The 19,642-nt window shown below is 46.8% G+C and overlaps 2 protein-coding genes across 2 annotated transcripts in view; both read right to left on the minus strand.

Moving 5' to 3' along the window:
- Positions 1-19,642, minus strand: part of trappc8 (trafficking protein particle complex subunit 8) — a 91,607-nt gene that overhangs the window by 41,961 nt on the left and 30,004 nt on the right. The window contains 8 exon segments of the mRNA XM_079506029.1: positions 5,139-5,620; positions 6,964-7,121; positions 8,069-8,174; positions 9,316-9,390; positions 9,855-10,024; positions 10,810-11,004; positions 15,954-16,059; positions 17,214-17,438. Of these exon segments, the coding sequence (XP_079362155.1) occupies positions 5,139-5,620; positions 6,964-7,121; positions 8,069-8,174; positions 9,316-9,390; positions 9,855-10,024; positions 10,810-11,004; positions 15,954-16,059; positions 17,214-17,438 (1,517 nt within the window).
- LOC306927245 (protein Dr1-like) lies at positions 1,857-2,438 on the minus strand (the record flags this gene model as incomplete). Its single annotated transcript, XM_079506955.1, has 1 exon — positions 1,857-2,438. One exon carries the CDS (start codon positions 2,436-2,438, stop codon positions 1,857-1,859), a length of 582 nt encoding a protein of 193 aa, XP_079363081.1.

Below are 19,642 nucleotides of genomic sequence, written 5' to 3' on the forward strand. Positions count from 1 at the left end.
AAGGCCGGTTGGGACTGTACTGTCTGTCCAAGGCCGGTTGGGACTGTACTGTCTGTCCAAGGCCGGTTGGGACTGTACTGTGACTGTCCACGGCCGGTTGGGACTGTACTGTCTGTCCACGGCCGGTTGGGACTGTACTGTCTGTCCACGGCCGGTTGGGACTGTACTGTGACTGTCCACGGCCGGTTGGGACTGTACTGTCTGTCCACGGCCGGTTGGGACTGTACTGTCTGTCCACGGCCGGTTGGGACTGTACTGTCTGTCCACGGCCGGTTGGGACTGTACTGTCTGTCCACGGCCGGTTGGGACTGTACTGTCTGTCCACGGCCGGTTGGGACTGTACTGTCTGTCCACGGCCGGTTGGGACTGTACTGTGACTGTCTGAGGCCGGTTGGGACTGTACTGAGACTGTCCAAGGCAGGTTGGGACTGTACTGTGACTGTCCAAGGCCGGTTGGGACTGTACTGTGACTGTCCAAGGCCGGTTGGGACTGTACTGTGACTGTCCAAGGCTGTCTGGCTGGATAAGAACATCCAATGGCACGCCAACGTCTCGTCTCTTATTGTCACTGGACAGCTGGACTTGGGCGGAAACCCGACAGACACAAAACAGTTACTTTTTTCAGGATTCAAGTTCGAAAGTAGCAGATCCACAAGCTCAAAACGGATCTGCTGTTTCTGTGTGACGCTGTAGCATGATCAAGTAGGGCGACGATCTTATGAGCTGAGCCGTAACATAACGGCAGCCGGCCGGAGCGGCTGAGCCAGTGGTTTTCAACCCTTTTCATATCAAGGTCTATTATATATATTATTCGGCATTTGCTCCACAGATCACCATTTTGATGAGATTACGGCTCGACTCAGACCCAAAACTAACGAAGGTTTTGTTGTCGTTGGATAAGAATTTGTCCACAATTCCATGCTGTATTTGCTACCGTAGGAGAGATAACAGGCAAACGTCGACCAAAATAACAATTATTCTACATTCTCCAATTGTGTAGACTTCTTGTAAATGAAGTAATGCAGATGTTTAACAATAACTTATAAGGGTCAATAAGGGTCTACTTGGTTAGCAACTCTGCATCATTTAGCTGGGGATCAGCTGGAACCCCCTCAAGGACCACTGGGGGTCCCCGGACCACTGGTTGAGAACCACTGTGCTAAGAGCGCACAGTAAAACTCTGTCCTCTTCGGTTACATCCTTCGAAAGAGCTCCTCAATTGGTTAGGTTCCTTATCTTCCAATAAGTCCTCTTCAAATGAGGCCCTTTGAATGACAGGCCAACCTCAAGCCAACACTTGAGGGTGGATGAGGGCTGGCTTTGAGAAGAGGGGTCATGTCTGTCATGCGGCGTGCACTGCTGTTGCTAGTGTCCGGGGACCCCCAGGGTCGGTCCTTGAGGGGGCTCCAGGGGGTCCCCGGCTATATGAGAGGTAGTATGGACCCCCAGGGTCGGTCCTTGAGGGGGCTCCAGGGGGTCCCCTGCTATATGAGAGGTAGTTTGGAACCAAATGTACCTTACGGGTCTGTCATGATGCATGATGATGTATGATCATAAGAGCACCCCTCACGTCACAGGGGTGTGATTATTTTTTTAAATCTCTCTGTAAAATCCAGGTGTTAATTTAACTCGGACAGTGTAGAAATGAAAGAATGGACATAACACACAAAGTCACTTGTTGGAGCGGTCAGCACCGCTCAAAAAGGGTTCGGAATTACTGCTCTAAAACAGTGGTTTCCAAAGTGGGGTCCAGGGAGGCTCAGGGTTCCTTGAATGGGTTCTAAATTGACCCTTGCCAAGTCTGTAGTTGCCCATTAGCAGTGCTGACTAAACCTGTCCACCGATTGGTCCAGGTTCTAACACACAATGTCCTGGGTGGACGACAGGTCATCGTCGTCTTCGTCGTCTTCGTCCTGGAACAAGGAGCAAGCGGCCTGCAAGCGGCCCTCATCGCCGGCCGGCGCGGCGGCCATCATCTGCACCTGCTGAGCGGCCTGCTGCATCTGCAGCCACTCCTGCTGGGCCAGCTCCGTCTGCTGCTGCCTGGCGGCGGCGAAAAGCTCCTGCTGCTGCCGCAGGAGCTCCTCCTCGGGCACGCCCGGGTTCCCCAGGCGCGACGCCGCCTTGCGCCGCTTCAGCGCCACCGTCTTGCACTCGGCCAGAACGTCCTTGACGTCGCCGACGTACGCCACAAAGCCCAGGCTCTCCAGGGAGCCGATGACGTGCTCGGGCGAGATGGTGGTCTTGTTGGCGGCGTTGCAGATGTCGTTGGCCTCCGACGCCACCAGGTGGATGAACTCGGTGCAGCACTTGACCAGCAGCTCGCGGGCGTCGTTGGCTAGCCGCACGCTGGGCAGCGTCTCCTTGATCATCTTGTTGATGGCCGCCCGCGGGACCGTCAGGTCATCCGCCTCGGCACTCCCGGCGGAGGAAGTCATCGTCGTTGCGCGGTCTCGGGGAAGTCGAAAGCGATTCCTTCTTCGATGTGAAAGCCACCCGGTGGGCTTGCGGATGAATGATATGCGGCCGTATCGATACGGGAATAGATACTGCTTTGACTACCAATGGGATATTAAAGCTTTGGTTCCTTGTGAGAGCAGTGATTGATCACAGCAGCCAGGTCAGTATACCAATTGTTACTGCCTTGAACTCAGTGTGGTCCGTGTTTTAAGCCGAGCTCCATCGATGCTTGCCAATATAATGTTCTGTGTCAGTCTATTTCCAAATATGGAGTTCCAATGCAGTCTCGCCCAAATATGGAGGTTTGTGACGTCAGACTGGCCTTCAAGTGCCACTCGGATCAGTAACACAAGGTAGCCATAGCAACGTGATATCTATCTATAAATTAACCAAGTCTCTGTCTTTGTGTAATCCACGTAACTCGAGTAAATTCGACTCACGCATTCCACCCCACCACAGGGGGTGCGGTGTCCGGTGTCGAGTCGGTCGGACCCACGGTTGTCCAGAACCGCCCCAAAAAGTCCTATGCCCGGGCTCAGGACAGGGCCCCTGCCCAGGGTCCATAATTATACAGTATGGAGCTGGCCTGTTCTGACATCATTCTGACGTCTGCGTAGACTCCATATTTGGGCATGCCTGACAAAGAACTACATATATGGGCATAAAAGGGACACATACATAATATCTGGGTGGGCCATTTTCGAAATATTTTTTTTCATACATTTTGAAATTGTGAAATGGGACATTCTGCACAATGAGTACTTTGAGCATATTTTGATGCAGATACTTTTGTACTTTTACTCAAGTAGTTAGTCATTAATGCGGGACTTCTACTTGAGTATATCTGCAGTGCAAAATTGCTTGCAGTAATAATACTTTTACTGCATGCATCTTCCATCACTGCCATTTTCTGTCGCACGCTCCTCTGATGATTGAGGGCCGCTGCATTTTGAAACGACTCAACCTTCCGCAGTTTGCAAAATGACAGACAATTTTATAAATCATGCGGAATGAGGAAGCCGTTTCAGGAAATGGTTCTAATATAAATCTTCTGTTTGGACCGTTATTATCTCTGCCAGGCCGAGGGCAAAGGGGCGTTATTATCTCTGCCAGGCCGAGGACAAAGGGGCGTTATTATCTCTGCCAGGCCGAGCAAGGGCAAAGGGGCGAAGGTTATGTTTCCCACCCGTCTGTCTGTGTGTGTCCGTGTGCGAGTCTGTTGCTAATCTCGACTGCACCAATCAGTATTCCACTTGCTCCGCAGTCAGGCAAATAGGTCAGTGTTTTTGAAACTATATATTTTTTTAATCTTTTAAACTAATAAAAAAACAATTGTAGGAAAGTAAGGAAACCCCAGAAATGTTACTCACTCACTACCCATAAAATGGGTCTCGACTCAGTATACTCTCCCACACAGACTAAGTGTACTGCAACCCTCACAGACAGAGTGACAGAGAGACTGTGACATGTACTGCAACCCTCACAGACAGAGAGTGACAGAGAGACTGTGACATGTACTGCAACCCTCACAGACAGAGAGTGACAGAGAGACTGTGACATGTACTGCATGTATAGCGCGTGCAGCAATGGTACAAAGACGAGACACAGAAGTTGACTGGCAGACAGTCAATGACAGGCTGCTATTCACAAGTTGTTAAATCACTAGATAATGTTATATCATTGACCTAAATGGTGTTATATCAACAAGGATAGGGTGATTAAGTGCAGGGCTGCAGGCAGAAATGACTTGACAGGTGTTAAACTTTAGTTAAACTTCCAAAGTGATTTGGAAGTTTACTTTGTAAGAGTACTCACTTAGAGTACTTACTTTACTTACTCCACTTTACCTGGGTTCAACTTCTACTTGAATGTCGACGTGAAATATTCATGTTTAGTGTTTCATTAGCGCGAGCCGCGAACGTGACAAAGTAGAACAGCTTGTTGTGGCGCATCATTCTGATCATGAACACGCGGGAAACTACGACATAGATACCAAGGACTGGACAGTGAGGAACCGTTAGGAAACACGGTGGTAGCACAGACTCAAAGCTGTTAATAAACCACAGTGACATGACATCACGGACGAATCCTTGGTATTGGTAAGACCGTTAAGTTCTCTCCGCTGGAAGGCTCATGGCCTGGCTGCCTTGGTGTGCACCGGTGGTGCATGTCCCGCGGACCAGCACCGCGTACCGCTGGTTGGGAACCCATGGTCTAGAACTCAGAAAATGGGATTGAACCCACAAATCTGGCATCGGTCGGGCTATTACTTTAAACCATTAAAAGGCTCTTTCTGCCTTGTTCCGCCTTGTTTATATTGAATTTGCTAAAATATCATTTTTGGAAAAAACTACAAAACAAACATGATATGCCCAGTCACCGCGTTGCACCTGTGATGTTCCTTTTTACTGACACCAAGTTTAAAATAACAATTGAGTGCACGGAATATCAATATGAAGCAACTGAAAAACATGTTATTTCAATGGTAGTGGATGGAGAGAGAGGATTTTTGTCCAACCACGAAACGGCAACCAATGGGTGCGAAGAGGGCCACAACCACAGGGGCGGGACTTGACAAAGGGTGAATTCCGGCCCTGAGCAAGCCATTTACCACGTGTGGCCACCAGGCCGCAGTCACAGTGTTAATGGGTTACTTTACTCCAAGCCACACATCATACCTGGTCTTGCTGCCCTTGTCGGCGCTCTCGTAGTAGAACAGGAAGTTGATCTCGTGGACGCCCTCCTGGTCGGGTCCTCGTAGCCAGAGGGGCAGCTGGACCGAGTCCCCCGGCTGCAGGGTGCCTCCTCCTCCTCCTCCTCCTCCGTCTATGGGTATCTCCACCACGCTCGACGTCTGGCAGAAGTCCTTGGCCGACACGAGCGTGGTGGGCGTGGCCGCGCCGGGGGCCTGGTCGTCGCCCGCGGTGGGCGTGGTGGCCACCGTCCTGTAGGCCGAGCAGTTCTCGGCGGAGGCGGGGCTGAGCGGGGTGAGGGGCGTGGCTGCCCCGCCCCCCGCCGCGCCCCCGAAGGTGAAGAAGTCGGGGTGGGTGGAGTTTACGCGCAGGCCCCGCATGGCCACGGGGCCCACGTTGCAGAACTCCACGTACGCCTTGCGGATCTCTCCGCACAGCAGCGCCGTGGGGAACTGCAGGAAGAACACCTGCACACGGTGGGGACCACAGAGCACGGGTTACATTTGGTCTACTTAAAGGACCACTTCACCACTTTTCAACATCTCTTCATATAATTTGTCCTCACTAATGTTCATGATAAAACACCACCATTTTTTCCTACTCAGTCTGTGTCTCATAGGAGGGCTTTGAGCAGTTCGGATACCCGTCCACCAGTGACATCATCATTAGGCAGATTTTTTTTTAAACAAGATTTGTTTTAAAATATATTTAGATTTTTATTATCGTGAGAACGATGGCTTCAACTTTTGCATTGCAACTTTTCAGGAAAGGAAAGCCTGCCGTTTCTATTAGCTTGGATTCACCATCGATGATGTCACTGGTGGACGGGTTTCTGAACTGCCCACAGCCCTCCTATGAGACACAGACTGAGTAGGAAAAAATTGAGGTATTTTATCATGATTATTAGTGAGGACCAATTATAGGAAGAGAAGTTGAAAAGTGGTGAAGTGGTCCTTTAAACCCATTTAGGCCTGACGTCGAAATAAAGAAAAACGTTCACTCTGAAAGAATATATATTCAAAGATTTGTGCCACATTTTCACGATTTTTCAAAAATACCCGAGTGGCGCGCTACGAGCTTGTAGGTCTGCTATTTTTCAATAGCTAAATAATGCTTAGTTAAAACACCAAAAGGGGTTCCCGCCCAGAATTTAAACGGTGACAAAATGGTTTTTTTTCACCGACTAAAACCAACAAAATCAAAACTAAGCGATAGGACTAAACTAAACATACGTAGTGTGTAAAATCTGCCATTACGGCACCATCAAGGCCTGCCAAAATCAACTGTAGCTTTAGTCGGCGAAAATCTTATGATATTTAGTGGACTGTCACTAAAACTAGGCTAAAACTAAAACCTTTCTGATGACTAAATTATGACTAAAACTAAATGTCATTTTATTCAAAAGACTATGATTCATATGTAAATCAGAGATCCCTGTTGAAGACCTTTTAGGTGGATACACGTCAGTCATATTGTTGCCTTGCTCAAAATAAATCTTTAAATATATTTTTTTCTTCATCAAAGACGGAGTGCCTTTGATTTATTTTCTTTGAAAGTCTGCAGTCCACACCACTTGGGAGTTCAGCAGTACTTCTTTGAAAAACTTTTTTGGTTGGGCTGACAAAAATCTGTGGTTCTCAACCTTTCTGGGGGGGCTCAGGTCACCCCGGTAAATAACTTTTTCCATCCACAGCATCCACTTTGTTATGGTTATAGCACCTCCTTACATTCAGCAGCGTAACTAGGCGCCACTAGGCTGGTCAGCGCGTGCCCCCGACAGTCTGAACCCCCCCCAACGGCAAAACTGTACCTCTAGCAGGGGCATGGCTGGCGTTACGACGGGGTCGAGGCGGCGGTCGGGACCGTAGCCGACGCTCATCTTCTCCTCTTTGGTGCTGTTGAGCCGCGGGCCCTGGATCTCCAGGTCCTGTCTGCCGCGCACGGCCAACTCTGCTGCCACCTGCTGCCCTGGAGGACCACAACCGCCACAGCATACACACCACACCACACCACACCCCACCCCACCCCACCCCACCCCACCCCACACACACACACACACACACACACACACACACACACACACACACACACACACACACACACACACACACACACACACACACACACACACACACACACACACACACACACACACACACACACACACACACACACACACACACACACACACACACACACACACACACACACACACACACACACACACACACCATCTGTTCAGTGCATGATGTGGTAAACAAACATACTGTAGCTTCCTAATAGCACTTGAATCAGTGCTTTTCAACCTTTTTCATATCAAGCAAGGTCCATTTGGCTGCGTTACATTGATCCCGCAGCTCTGTAGCTGAACTGGGGAAGGGGAGCACTTGATTGCCTTACAAACACTGCCCGCCCCGCGCTCATATGACTGTGAATGTGTGGCTCCGAGGGGCCTCGTAAAAACATCAAGCGCCTCCTATTCCCCCGACTGAGTAAAAACAAGGAAGTGTGGCTCGCTCTGGTGGGTGTAAAGCGCCGCAAAGTGTATAGCTACTTTTCTGAATTAGGAATAGTTTTGAGGTTAATATTGCTATAGGTTTGTAACCGTTTTAGAAAAGCAATAAGCCACTCGAGGTCCCAGCCTACCGGGTATTTTATAATGGTTGAAAGGGTCGGACACACTCGTGTCTCACTACGCCTCTCAGCCATTATAAAATACCCGGTAACCTGAGACCTCTTGTGGTTTATTACTTTAATAAGGGTCCATTTGGTTACCAACTCTCCATCATTTACCTAGGGACCACCTGGAAGCCCACCAAGGACCACTGGTTGAGAACCACTGCACTAAATGATTGTTGTGCGTGCGTGCGTGCCATACAGTACACGGTTTCTGCATGACAGTCCTTTCAAGTTACCTTCAATGCTGTTGTCCGTCTCTCCGGCGGGGGGGCTGGCCAAGTTGTAGGCCACGCCCAGGATGTTGAGCTGGCCCGTCTGGTGAGGGAGCAGCTTGAGGCGAGCCTGCCGCCACGGGGGTCAAAGGTCACAATCAGTGCATTATTATTTTAACCCATTTAGGCCTGACGTCGGAAAAAAAAAAAAACATCGCTCTGAAAGAATATATATTCAAAGATCATTTTTACGATTTTTCAAAAATAGCAGACCTACACGCTCGTAGCGTGCCACTCGGTGGCACGCTATGAGCTTGTAGATCTGCTATTTTTCAATAGCTAAAGTATAGCATAATGCTTAGTTAAAACACCAAAAGGGGTTCCCGTCTAGAATGAGTTAACATGACTTATGAGCCCATACATTGAATATCGTCTTTGTTGGGTGGGATCCTCATATTATGCAAAACTTATGGCACAAGTAGCAGATCGACATGCTCGAAGCTTTGAGCTTTTATTTGTCAATCTGCTACTTTTGATGCTTTTGTGTGACGCTGTAGCTAGTGTGATCAAGTAGGGCGTTAATCTACAGAATTCTTTTGAATATGGAGATAAGAGCCGACAGCAGCGATATGAAAATTATAGTCATGTACTGTAAATCAGGGGGTTCCCAAACACCAGTAGGTGGAATTACAACTATCAGAAGATGTAACCCAGGTAAAGTAATGCATCAATCTGCAAGTTTAATGTTTGTCAAAAGTCCTTTCTAAATGGTAAATGGTAAATGGTGCATTTATATAGCGCCTTTATCCAAGGCGCTTTACATAGATTGTGCATTACATTCACCCATTCACACACACATTCATACACCGATTGCGGCGGAAGCCATGCAAGGTACCAACCAGCACATCGGGAGCAATTTGGGGTTCAGTGTCTTGCCCAAGGACACTTCGACATGTAGACAAGAGGAGCCGGGATTCGAACCGCCGACCCATGGATCATTGGACGACCTGCTCTACCTCTTGAGCCACAGTCGCCCTTTCTGATACAGACAGCCTTGGATCAAGACGGTCATCAAGGCTGATATACTTGTTTCCATCCTATCCTTGTTGATATAACACCATATATATATATATGTTATAACATTATGCAGTGATATAATAATATAGCAGCCAGTCATCGACTGGCAGTCCACTGTCTTTTTGTATGACTGATGGGTGGTGCGACGCACCGCGCGAATCTAAGAGAATATCTAACCCATGAAGAGAGCTCACCACTTTCTTCTCTTCTGGACTCATGTGGAACTCTGGGATGACCTCTGTGGTGATGAGGTCATCGTTCTGCGACGTCTGCAACAAGACAGATGAGACACACACACACATTAGTAGTCAGTCAGGGAGGGGGGTTACGCATGTCTTATTTCTGTATGTCATATATTTTCCATTTTAACCAAGGAGCTCCGCCAATGAAGTATGTTGAATCCAGACCAACGATACTGATTCCTTCATTAGTATTAGGTGCTGATAGTGTGCATGTCCGCTCATTAGAAACACTAATGGGTCTCAAAGTGCGGTCCAGGGACCCTCATGGTGCCTTGTGGGGGTTCCAAATAGCCCCTTACGGGTGTGTAACTGAGAGTATACAAATGGAACCAATTTCTCTCCAATCAGGCTGCTGTGCATAGCGCCTATTGACAAGCTCACAGTGCACATAAGGGCGCGTTGTGAAGCTTATACAGTACATTGGCTATTTCCGTCGCACAATAAAGTATCTAGGGGACATTTTATGACGTTTTGCACAACGATTTACTGACCGCGGGCTCCGACGCCTCCCTCTCATTGGTCAGCGACTGGTAGGAGGACTGGTCCTCATTGGGCGAGGAGAGGTCCTGTTTGGGCGTGAACCTCCACAGCAGACACAGGCTGCTGAGCTCCAGAGGAACCTTCAGAGGGTTCTGGAACAACACCTCCACTATGATGGGCTCTGCAGAGACAGACAGACAGGCAGAGATAGAGACAGGCAGACAGACAGGCAGTCAGACAGGCAGAGAGACAGGCAGACAGACAGGCAGAGAGACAGGCAGATAGGCAGAGAGAGAGAGAGACAGACAGACGGGTAGAAACCTCTTAAAAATAAATCTTCTCTTCTGGGGTCCCTGGCACAAAACCTTCTGGGGTCCCTGGCACAAAACCTTCTGGGGTCCCTGGCACAAAACCTTCTGGGGTCCCTGGCACAAAACCTTCTGGGGTCCCTGGCACAAAACCTTCTGGGGTCCCTGGCACAAAACCTTCTGGGGTCCCTGGCACAAAACCTTCTGGGGTCCCTGGCACAAAACCTTTCTCTTCTGGGGTCCCTGGCACAAAACCTTCTGGGGTCCCTGGCACAAAACCTTCTGGGGTCCCTGGCACAAAACCTTCTGGGGTCCCTGGCACAAAACCTTCTGGGGTCCCTGGCACAAAACCTTCTGGGGTCCCTGGCACAAAACCTTTTCAGATGAGGGTCCGTGGCCAAATACACATCGATTTGGGACTTACGGGTGCAGTACTTAGTTTAGACAGTTTTTGGTTTAGACTAGTCATTGGTTAGACCAGTCATTAGTCCTAAAACTACAACCTATCACAAACCCTCACTCTAAACCTAACCTCCCAAGGGGCAGCACACCTAAACCTAACCTTAACCCATGTCTAACCAATGACTAGTTTAAACTAAGTATGCACCCCCTGACTTACACCCCCCTCTCTTCAAGTGTGAGTGGTTCTGGTTCTTACCTTCCACCACAGCCAATGGGAAGCGCAGGTTGTCCGTCTGGCTGTTCAGGCAGCACTGGGTTGGCTGGAAGGTGGCTGGGACCACGCCCCGGTGGGCGGCGGCCACCGCCTGCTCCTCCAGGTGGCGCCACATGACGGCTAGGTCGCGGTCGTACTCCTGGTCTAACGACACGTGAGTGGCCGCCTGCTTCTCGCCTGCAACGCAATCCACCAATCAGATGAGAGAGCACTCCCTAACCCTAACCCTAAAAATATATATATTTGAGAAGAGCATGGCCCAGTACAAAACGTTTTTAAAGCTGCAATCCATAAGAATTTGTGTCCTACTAGAGCAGTGGTGTTCAACCAGTGGTCCGGGGACCACCAGTGGTCCGTGAGAAGGTTCCAGGTGGTCCCCAGCTGAAACCAAATGGACCCTTATGGGTAAATTTGGTTTCATTTTACGCTCTCAAGAGTTAAATTATTGTTAAACATCTGCGTTACTTAATTAACAAGAAGTCTCCACAATTAGAGAATGTAGAACAGGGGTGGGCAACTTTGACGATGGAGAGGGTCACTATATTTCCACACTCACTCCCTAGAGCCATATATTACTGTCGTAGCAAAAATAGCCGATCTACAAGTTCAAAACGCGTCGCACTGCGACGCGTTTTGAACTTGTAGATCGGCTATTTTTGCTATATTCGAATTGAAATCCTGAATTTTTGCTATTTTTTAATTGGAATCCTGAAAATTAACATTTGTATGTAATTTCAAATGCCTTTAATTATACTTGTGTTGAGCATTGAGCTACTAATTTAGACTGTAAGTAATTAAAGCGGGTCATGTTTGCATGCTGTGGAATTGTAAACAGCTGAAACCAATATTATCTCAGTATTCTGACATTAACCTGAGGGCCAAATTAAGTGAAGGTGGGGGCCGCATGTGGCCCCCGGGCCGCCAGTTGCCCACCCCTGATGTAGAAGAATTGTTTGCGGACAAAATCTCATCCAACAATAACTAAATACCAGTAGTCTGTTTTGGGTTTCCAAGGCTAAATCTCAAATGGTGTTCCGTGGCTCAAATGCAGAATAAATAATGGTCCTTGATGTGAAAAGGGTTGAAAACCACTGTACTGGAGAATCAAACTCCCACACATACAGTATGGAACAAATGTGAGCTTCATTCAATACCTCTCATCAACCAGTACAGTAAGTGGACCTACTGTATTTGACAAACAAAAAACATCTACAGTAAATGGCTCGGTTGAAGAGCAGTGAGACAAAGTACAACCACTAAAGTTGTCAAGTAAAAGTTTTATTCAATAATATGTTATGCTTTAACCCATTTTGACCTGAGATCAGATTCTAAAACTGTCTTCTACATCCTTACAGTTTTCTGAAAAAGCTATGTTTCTATGTCAGTGGTTCTTCGATTTTTCAAAAATAGCAGACCTACAAGCTCATAGCGCGCCACTCGGTGGCGCGCTATGAGCTTGTAGATCTGCTATTTTTCAATAGCTAAAGCATAACATAATGCTAACACCAAAAGGGGTTCCCGCCCCAAAATGGGTTAAAAGAGCATAACATTATTTCACACAAACAGTGTGTCACATGGATGGAGAAGAAGCACGCTGGTCAGGAGAAGAGGTCACACGCAGTACACACGCGCTTACTTGTCATTTCTGTCATTGATGTAGCAGGTCACGAGGCAAGTACAAAAAGTATATCTATTATACAATTGAAAAGGTGTGCCCAAAACGCTGTGCGCCGCACAGGAACAAAAGGCACCAGCTACTACGTCACTCCAAGAGTGTCTGACACACTGCAATAACCCACTAAACACACTAACACGTCACAGACTTACCCTCCGCGTCGACCCATGGCTATCTCCTCATGTCGCGCAGCACGGCCACACTCCACATCACGCGCGTAAAAATTGTCATTGCACTGCCACTAAAGCCGGCTCCCGTCCACACTCGCAAACAATATCAATATAAATAATAAACACAAACACGCCACAAGCACCGACACCCCCGCCTAATTTGTTGCCACGTCTATGAAAACAAGCCCAGAAAAAATGCCATTCAACACGCTACTTACAACTCCCTTACAATTCGCGGACCTGGCAACACTGCATCCCGTGATTCCACTCTTTTCATTGGCTGCGCCGCCAACATTGTCAAACATTGTTGCCACGTCTATGTAAACAAGGCCGCAAACCCTGACTTCCTACAGCCTACAGCCTATACTTTCACACACTACCACTCGCTTACAATACGTGGACCTGGCAACACTACATCAGCCCTTCCCAATGGCTCAAAACCCCACCACGTGACCCACGTGTGTTTCGTGTTACCTTTCACACTTCCGGAAACAATACCGGAAGTTACACGGTACACACACACACACGCACACACACACACACACACACACGCACACACGTGCGTGCGCGCGCACACACACACACACACACAGTGTACAGCCTGCCGGAAACCAAAAGTAGAAGAAGACGAAGAACAACAACACAGGTTCTACACTGATTCTAACTTGGATGGAGAGCGCCGCGATTACATACACAGTTACACTCAGGCAAACACGACCGCGTCGACACCTGGCGTGGTACAATCGGGACGAACCGACGCGCATACATATGGATAACAACAACAACACTACACGCAGCAACAACGCGCTGCAACACAACACGTAAGTCACGTATGTAACTATGGTTCTATGAATCCTGGATGACTGCTTAACACTGGATGATTGGCGTCCAGTGTTAAGCACTGACTCTGGCAGTCAGTAAGGCTGAAATAGAACAGCTGTGTACAACGCAGTGTCACTGCAGACACGTGTGTGTGTGTGTGGTGTGTGCGTGCGTGCGTGCGCGGGGGGGGGGATTTTGGATCGCCTCGCGATGCAGCTGAAATGGCACACACACACACACACACACGCCACAAAACGCTAATAATAATAATAATAATACACAATTAGAACACTACACTAATCATAACAACAGTACAGCACAGTACAGTACACATGAGTACAGTACAGAAAGAAAGCTCACATCAGAATATTAATCCATGTAATAATAATCATAATAATAAAACATAATAACACAACACTAATAACTATAATATCAACAGTACAGAGAACAGTACAGTACATCAGAATATTAATCCATGTAATAATAATAATAACAATAAATAAGCACACAACACTAATAACAGTACAGAGAACAGTACAGTACACATGAGTACAGTACAGTACAGTATACTGTTCCTGCGCCTTGCCATGCTCTCTTTCAATCATAATAATAATAATAAATAACAACACTACACTAATAACAACAATAATATCAACAATACAGCGAACACTACAGTACACATGAGTACAGTACAGTACAGAAAGAAAGCTCACATCAGAATATTAATCCATGTAATAATAATAATAATAATAATAATAAATAATAACACAACACTACTAACTATAATATCAACAGTACAGAGAACAGTACAGTACAGTACATCAGAATATTAATCCATGTAATAATAATAATAATAAAAAAACACTAATACAACAGTACAGAGAACAGTACAGTACAGTACACATGACTACAGTACAGTACAAACACTTACAGTACAGTACAGTACAGTATACTGTTCCTGCGCCTTGCCATGCTCGCTTTCATACGCACATACACAAAACCAAACAGGGCCACTCAGCCAGCTTGGCAACTTTGCGCTTTCCAAGCAAATGCATAAATGAAAACATCATGGGTTGCCATTGCCTTCTTCCCATTTGCGACGCATCGCGTTAGGATGAGCGGGCCGAAGGCCCGCGAAATTCTAGTATAGTACAAGTTAAAAATATTAAGTAACATTTTTTTTACAATTAGAGAATGTAGAAGAATTGTTATTTTGATCAACGTTTGCCTGTTATCTCTCCTATGGTACCAACATCAATACAGCATGGAATTGTGGACAAAACCTTATAACAAAAAAAATATTCGAAGTTTTGGGTCTGAAAGGCTAAATCTCATCAAATGGTGGTTTGTGGCTCAAACAAGAATAAACTAGAAAAAGTGCCCTTCTGGGCACAGGTCCCCACCAGGAGGATAGGAGTGTGTGATGTTTGGCAAAATGTTTAGGAGTAATATAAACGTGTGTGTGTGTGTGTGTGTGTGTGTGTGTGTGTGTGTGTGTGTGTGTGTGTGTGTGTCGCGACTTGGCCTGTTGTAGCGCCACCATGACGCCGATTTGAAAACTGTCAATTGCAGGTAAAGGTAAAAACACTAATTGGCCAGTTATAGCGCCACCAGGAGGCTGAGTTGAAAATGTTTCAATGGCATTTCTTCCTCGGCCTAGTGGGAATGTGCGTGCACAATTTCACGGAAATCACACGATGTGTTCATGATTTGCGGCATTTTGTTTGAAACCGTGCACTCCTGCGAACTTTGATAGTCAATCTTAGCCAATCAGGATGGTGTCTGAAAAATCTGAAAGACCCGTTTCGTTGAATGGCTCTAGAGAGACTGTGTACCAATTTGCGTGTTGTTTGGACCAAATCTGTAGGTGTATTGTCCAAATTATTTTTTGCACAAAGCGGCCTCCTGGTGGCGCTATAAGAGGCCAATGTGAAAACCTTGGGGCAGAGGTTCAGCTGTGGCATTCAGGGAGTGTGTGTGCAGAGTATGGCTGCGATCAAGTCAACGGTGCCGGATATTAGCTGTCCACAGACGGACGGACGGACACACACACAAACACAACCGGACGGACGGACAGAGTGCAAAACATACTCTCTGCCCATGCCTTCGGTCAGGTGGAGACAATGATGGACCTTGATATGTACTGGTGTACAGTATGTGCAAATGTGGAATGATGCAATATTATAGGGTCCAGTTTGACATTCTGAGTGAAATGAATACTGTGTAGAATAGTTCAGTCAGTAGTACAGTTCGGTCTCAGCCATTAATTAACAAGATCTTTGCAGCTGTGCCTCCAAGGCCAAATACTTGATTTTTTTTTTTTGAGAACCACAAATGAAGAGCGGGAAAGCATCAAAGGATGGCTGTAGTTCCGTTTGTCTCCTCTACACTGGTGGTTCTCAAATAATGTGTGTGTGTGTGTGTGTGTGTGTGTGTGTGTGTGTGTGTGTGTGCCTTACCCTCTGCAAGGCAGCGTTCGTGACCAAAGTACACCCTGGTGGCTGAGCTGTGAATGCAAGGCAGAGGCAGCTGGGGCAGAACCTGTTCAGAGCCACCCGTTACACTCTGAAACACGCACGTACACATGCACGCACGCACACGCACACACACACAGTAAGTAGTCAGTCAGTATGTTGGGGGACGGACAGACTCGTTGATTAATAGCGTTTAGTTGGGTGGAAACCTCAGAGTCCAAAACTGCAACCGTTCCAGGATTCAACATAATAGAGAAGGTAATGTGTAAACAAACAAAATATATAAATGTCACAACACTGATGACAGTGCTGTCTATGAAGTCTATGAAGCCATCTAATTTAATCTGCAACTCAATTTTATACAATATGCAGAGGGGGTCCCTGCTTCATCTCTTTCTCTCAGCTAAGGGGTCCCTGCTTCATCTCTTTCTCTCAGCTAAGGGGTCCCTGCTTCATCTCTTTCTCTCAGCTAAGGGGTCCCTGCTTCATCTCTTTCTCTCAGCTAAGGGTCCCTGCTTCATCTCTCTCTCAGCTAAGGGGTCCCTGCTTCATCTCTCTCTCAGCTAAGGGGTCCCTGCTTCATCTCCCTCTCAGCTAAGGGGTCCCTGTTTCATCTTTCTCTCAGCTAAGGGGTCCCTGCTTCATCTCTCTCTCAGCTAAGGGGTCCCTGCTTCATCTCTCTATCAGCTAAGGGATCCCTGCTTCATCTCTCTCTCAGCTAAGGGGTCCCTGCTTCATCTCTCTCTCAGCTAAGGGGTCCCTGCTTCATCTCTCTCTCAGCTAGGGTCCTTGGCCTGAAAAATGTTGAAGACCCCTGCTCCAGACAATCTAGAGCTCCTGCTCTTCCTTGGGAAATGCTGCCCTCTGCTGATCATTTCATTACTCACCTGTTAAACACTGCCATAGAACATGCCACTGCTCCGTCCTATGAGCACTTCAGTTCCTACTCTAGACTCTAAAGGAACCTAAAGTTTAGAATCTAAACTATAGATCGACACTATGTGACATCTGGATGATCACACCCTCTTAGGGGTGGGCGATATGCAAAAATATAATATCATGATTATTTGTTAAGCAGTATCACACGATACACAATATATTATCACAGTTTTTTTTCATGTTGGTTTTTAATATGGTTATTTTTCAAGTTACTTAACAGTACAACCACCTACAAGGTAACAAAAAACTAAAAGAAAAAAAGAGTAACAGACCCCAGGTACTCTCGGATGAGGGGGAGGAGCTTACCTTGTATACGTAGAGGTACTCTCGGAGGAAGGCGCCCTGCTGCGTGGCGGTCTGCTGGCTGTCGTTGGTCAGGATGTGCCTGAAGGCGGACACGGCGTTGTCGGGCTGCCGCAGCGTGAAGGACTGGCGGCCGATGGTGAAGTTGATGTGGTCCTCGGCCAGCGACCAGCCCTTGCCCTTGTACACCTGCATGGCCTGGCAGTAGCAGCGCAGCGCGTGTCTCTTCTGGAAAAACACCCACACACACACACACACACGGACACGGACACACACACACACACACACAGACGGAGAGGGCGTTATTGGTGGGACGGAAAACATAATTTAACCCCAGCGAGTCTTTAACCCATTCAGGCCTGACGTCGAAATTAAAAAAAAAAAATGTTTTCTACATCATGACAATTTTCGGAAAGATTTGAGGCACATTTTAACGATTTTTCAAAAATAGCAGACCTACAAGTTCATAGCGCGCCACTCGGTGGCGCGCTATGAGCTTGTAGATCTGCTATTTTTCAATAGCTAAATTATAACATAATGTTTAAAACACCAAAAGGGGTTCCCGCCCAAAATGGGTTAATGGTTAATGTGGTTAAACGCTAACGTGACATGGATGCGTTCCAGGTCTCAATGGATTAATTGCCCGGGGTTATTTAATCCATTACATTATAGCGCCCATTCGATTTATAAACACGCACCCCTTTTCCGGACGGACCGGATGTTGTTGTGAATGTGTGTGTAGCAGCTAACAATAGCCACACCACTCTAGAGTTGATCGACAACAACGGGAGGTAAGAATAAATCTATCGCGACTAGGGACTGGACCTCGGAGTGCCGTCTAACACAGGATCTTTTTTTCATAATTAGACGGGATGATTTAGATCGCGAGTTATGAACGTTTTAAGATTTTCGTTTTCATCAGCTAAACAGGGGAGGGAGTTTTTCGATGACGTCTCACTCTTGCGCAACACCGAGGATTGCCCAACAGGCGCTCCTGGGCTATGGAGCCATGCGATCCGTTCTCATATCAATAAACTTCGTCTTTTGGACAATACTTCGTCCTGGGCGTCGGGCGTTACTAATAGAAAGGACAAAGAACTTCGTCCTGGGCGTCGGGCGTTACTAATAGAAAGGACAAAGAACTTCGTCCTGGGCGTCGGGCGTTACTAATAGAAAGGACAAAGAACTTCGTCCTGGGCGTCGGGCGTTACTAATAGAAAGGACAAAGAACTTCGTCCTTGGGAGTGTTAACTCTCCATAAATTCAAGGCTTCATGAGGTGAGTAAAGACATTTTGGTGGTGAAGCATTCCTTTAGTAAAGTAAAGTAAAGTTTATTACTTTTATTTGCTATTCTTGTTTCTTGTCTGCATGTGAATAATAATATTTTGAAACAGGAATTGAGGTGTCCTACTTGTAAATTGTTGATGCATTCAAATGTGGCTGTATTCAACAAAAATGTTGGCCAAATGATATCCCTATTTACTGGTAGTCTCTCGAGACACTGGTGACCCACGCTGTTTTTCCTTTTGTTTTGCCAATGGATTTCTTTACTGGTAATAAAATGCTTTGAAAAGGAAGAAAAAACTAAACAAAACTAATCACCCATTCTGGGCGGGAACTCCTTTTGGTGTTTTAAACATTGTTATAATTTAGCTATTGAAAAATAGCAGATCTACAATCTCATAGCGCGCCACCGAGTGGCGCGCTACGAGCTTGTAGGTCTGCTATTTTTTTTAAATTGTGAAAATGCGGCACAAATCTTTGAATATATATTCTTTCAGAGCGAACGTTTTTTTATTTCGACGTCAGGCCTAAATGGGTTAACCCATGGAATGGTGCATGAACCCCCACCACTATGATGTGGGTCTATGATGGAACCACTCCAACACAATGCTGGTGGTCCCAGGTTGCTCTTATTCAGGATGGTGGTCACTGGATCAAAATCTGTTGAAAACCCCTGAAATAGTTAAGAGTTGGACACATGTAATATACTGTATATATTCATGTCAAAGTACACAACTCTTACTACTGCTCCCAATAATTTGGGAGTATTATAATTTGTTTTGCATAGACAACTGCATCTTTGTTCTACATGTTTGTCTAAACCAAACACTCCTAGCACATGAAAGAGCATGTAGAAAATGTAATCCGATTCTAAAACAGCCCAGAGGGGAAGACACACGCTAATACGGAGCAAAGTATGGACGTATCACAGGACTGAGTGGATGAATGAATAGCTTCATTGTGCGGATGTGTCAGATGGTTTGAGGATGTTGTTGTCTTTGGTGCCTCCTGGCTAAAGCCGCCTTGGAACAACAGAGCAGTTCAACTTCACTGACCTTCACGGATAAAAGACTAAAAGAGCATCTTCTCTGTCATCAGGCCAGCCTATTATCTCCTAACGTCCGATTTCCGAAACAGTTCAGAGCTG

The sequence above is a fragment of the Electrona antarctica genome (assembly GCF_951216825.1).
Source record: "Electrona antarctica genome assembly, chromosome: 7".
Classification (NCBI taxonomy): domain Eukaryota; kingdom Metazoa; phylum Chordata; class Actinopteri; order Myctophiformes; family Myctophidae; genus Electrona; species Electrona antarctica.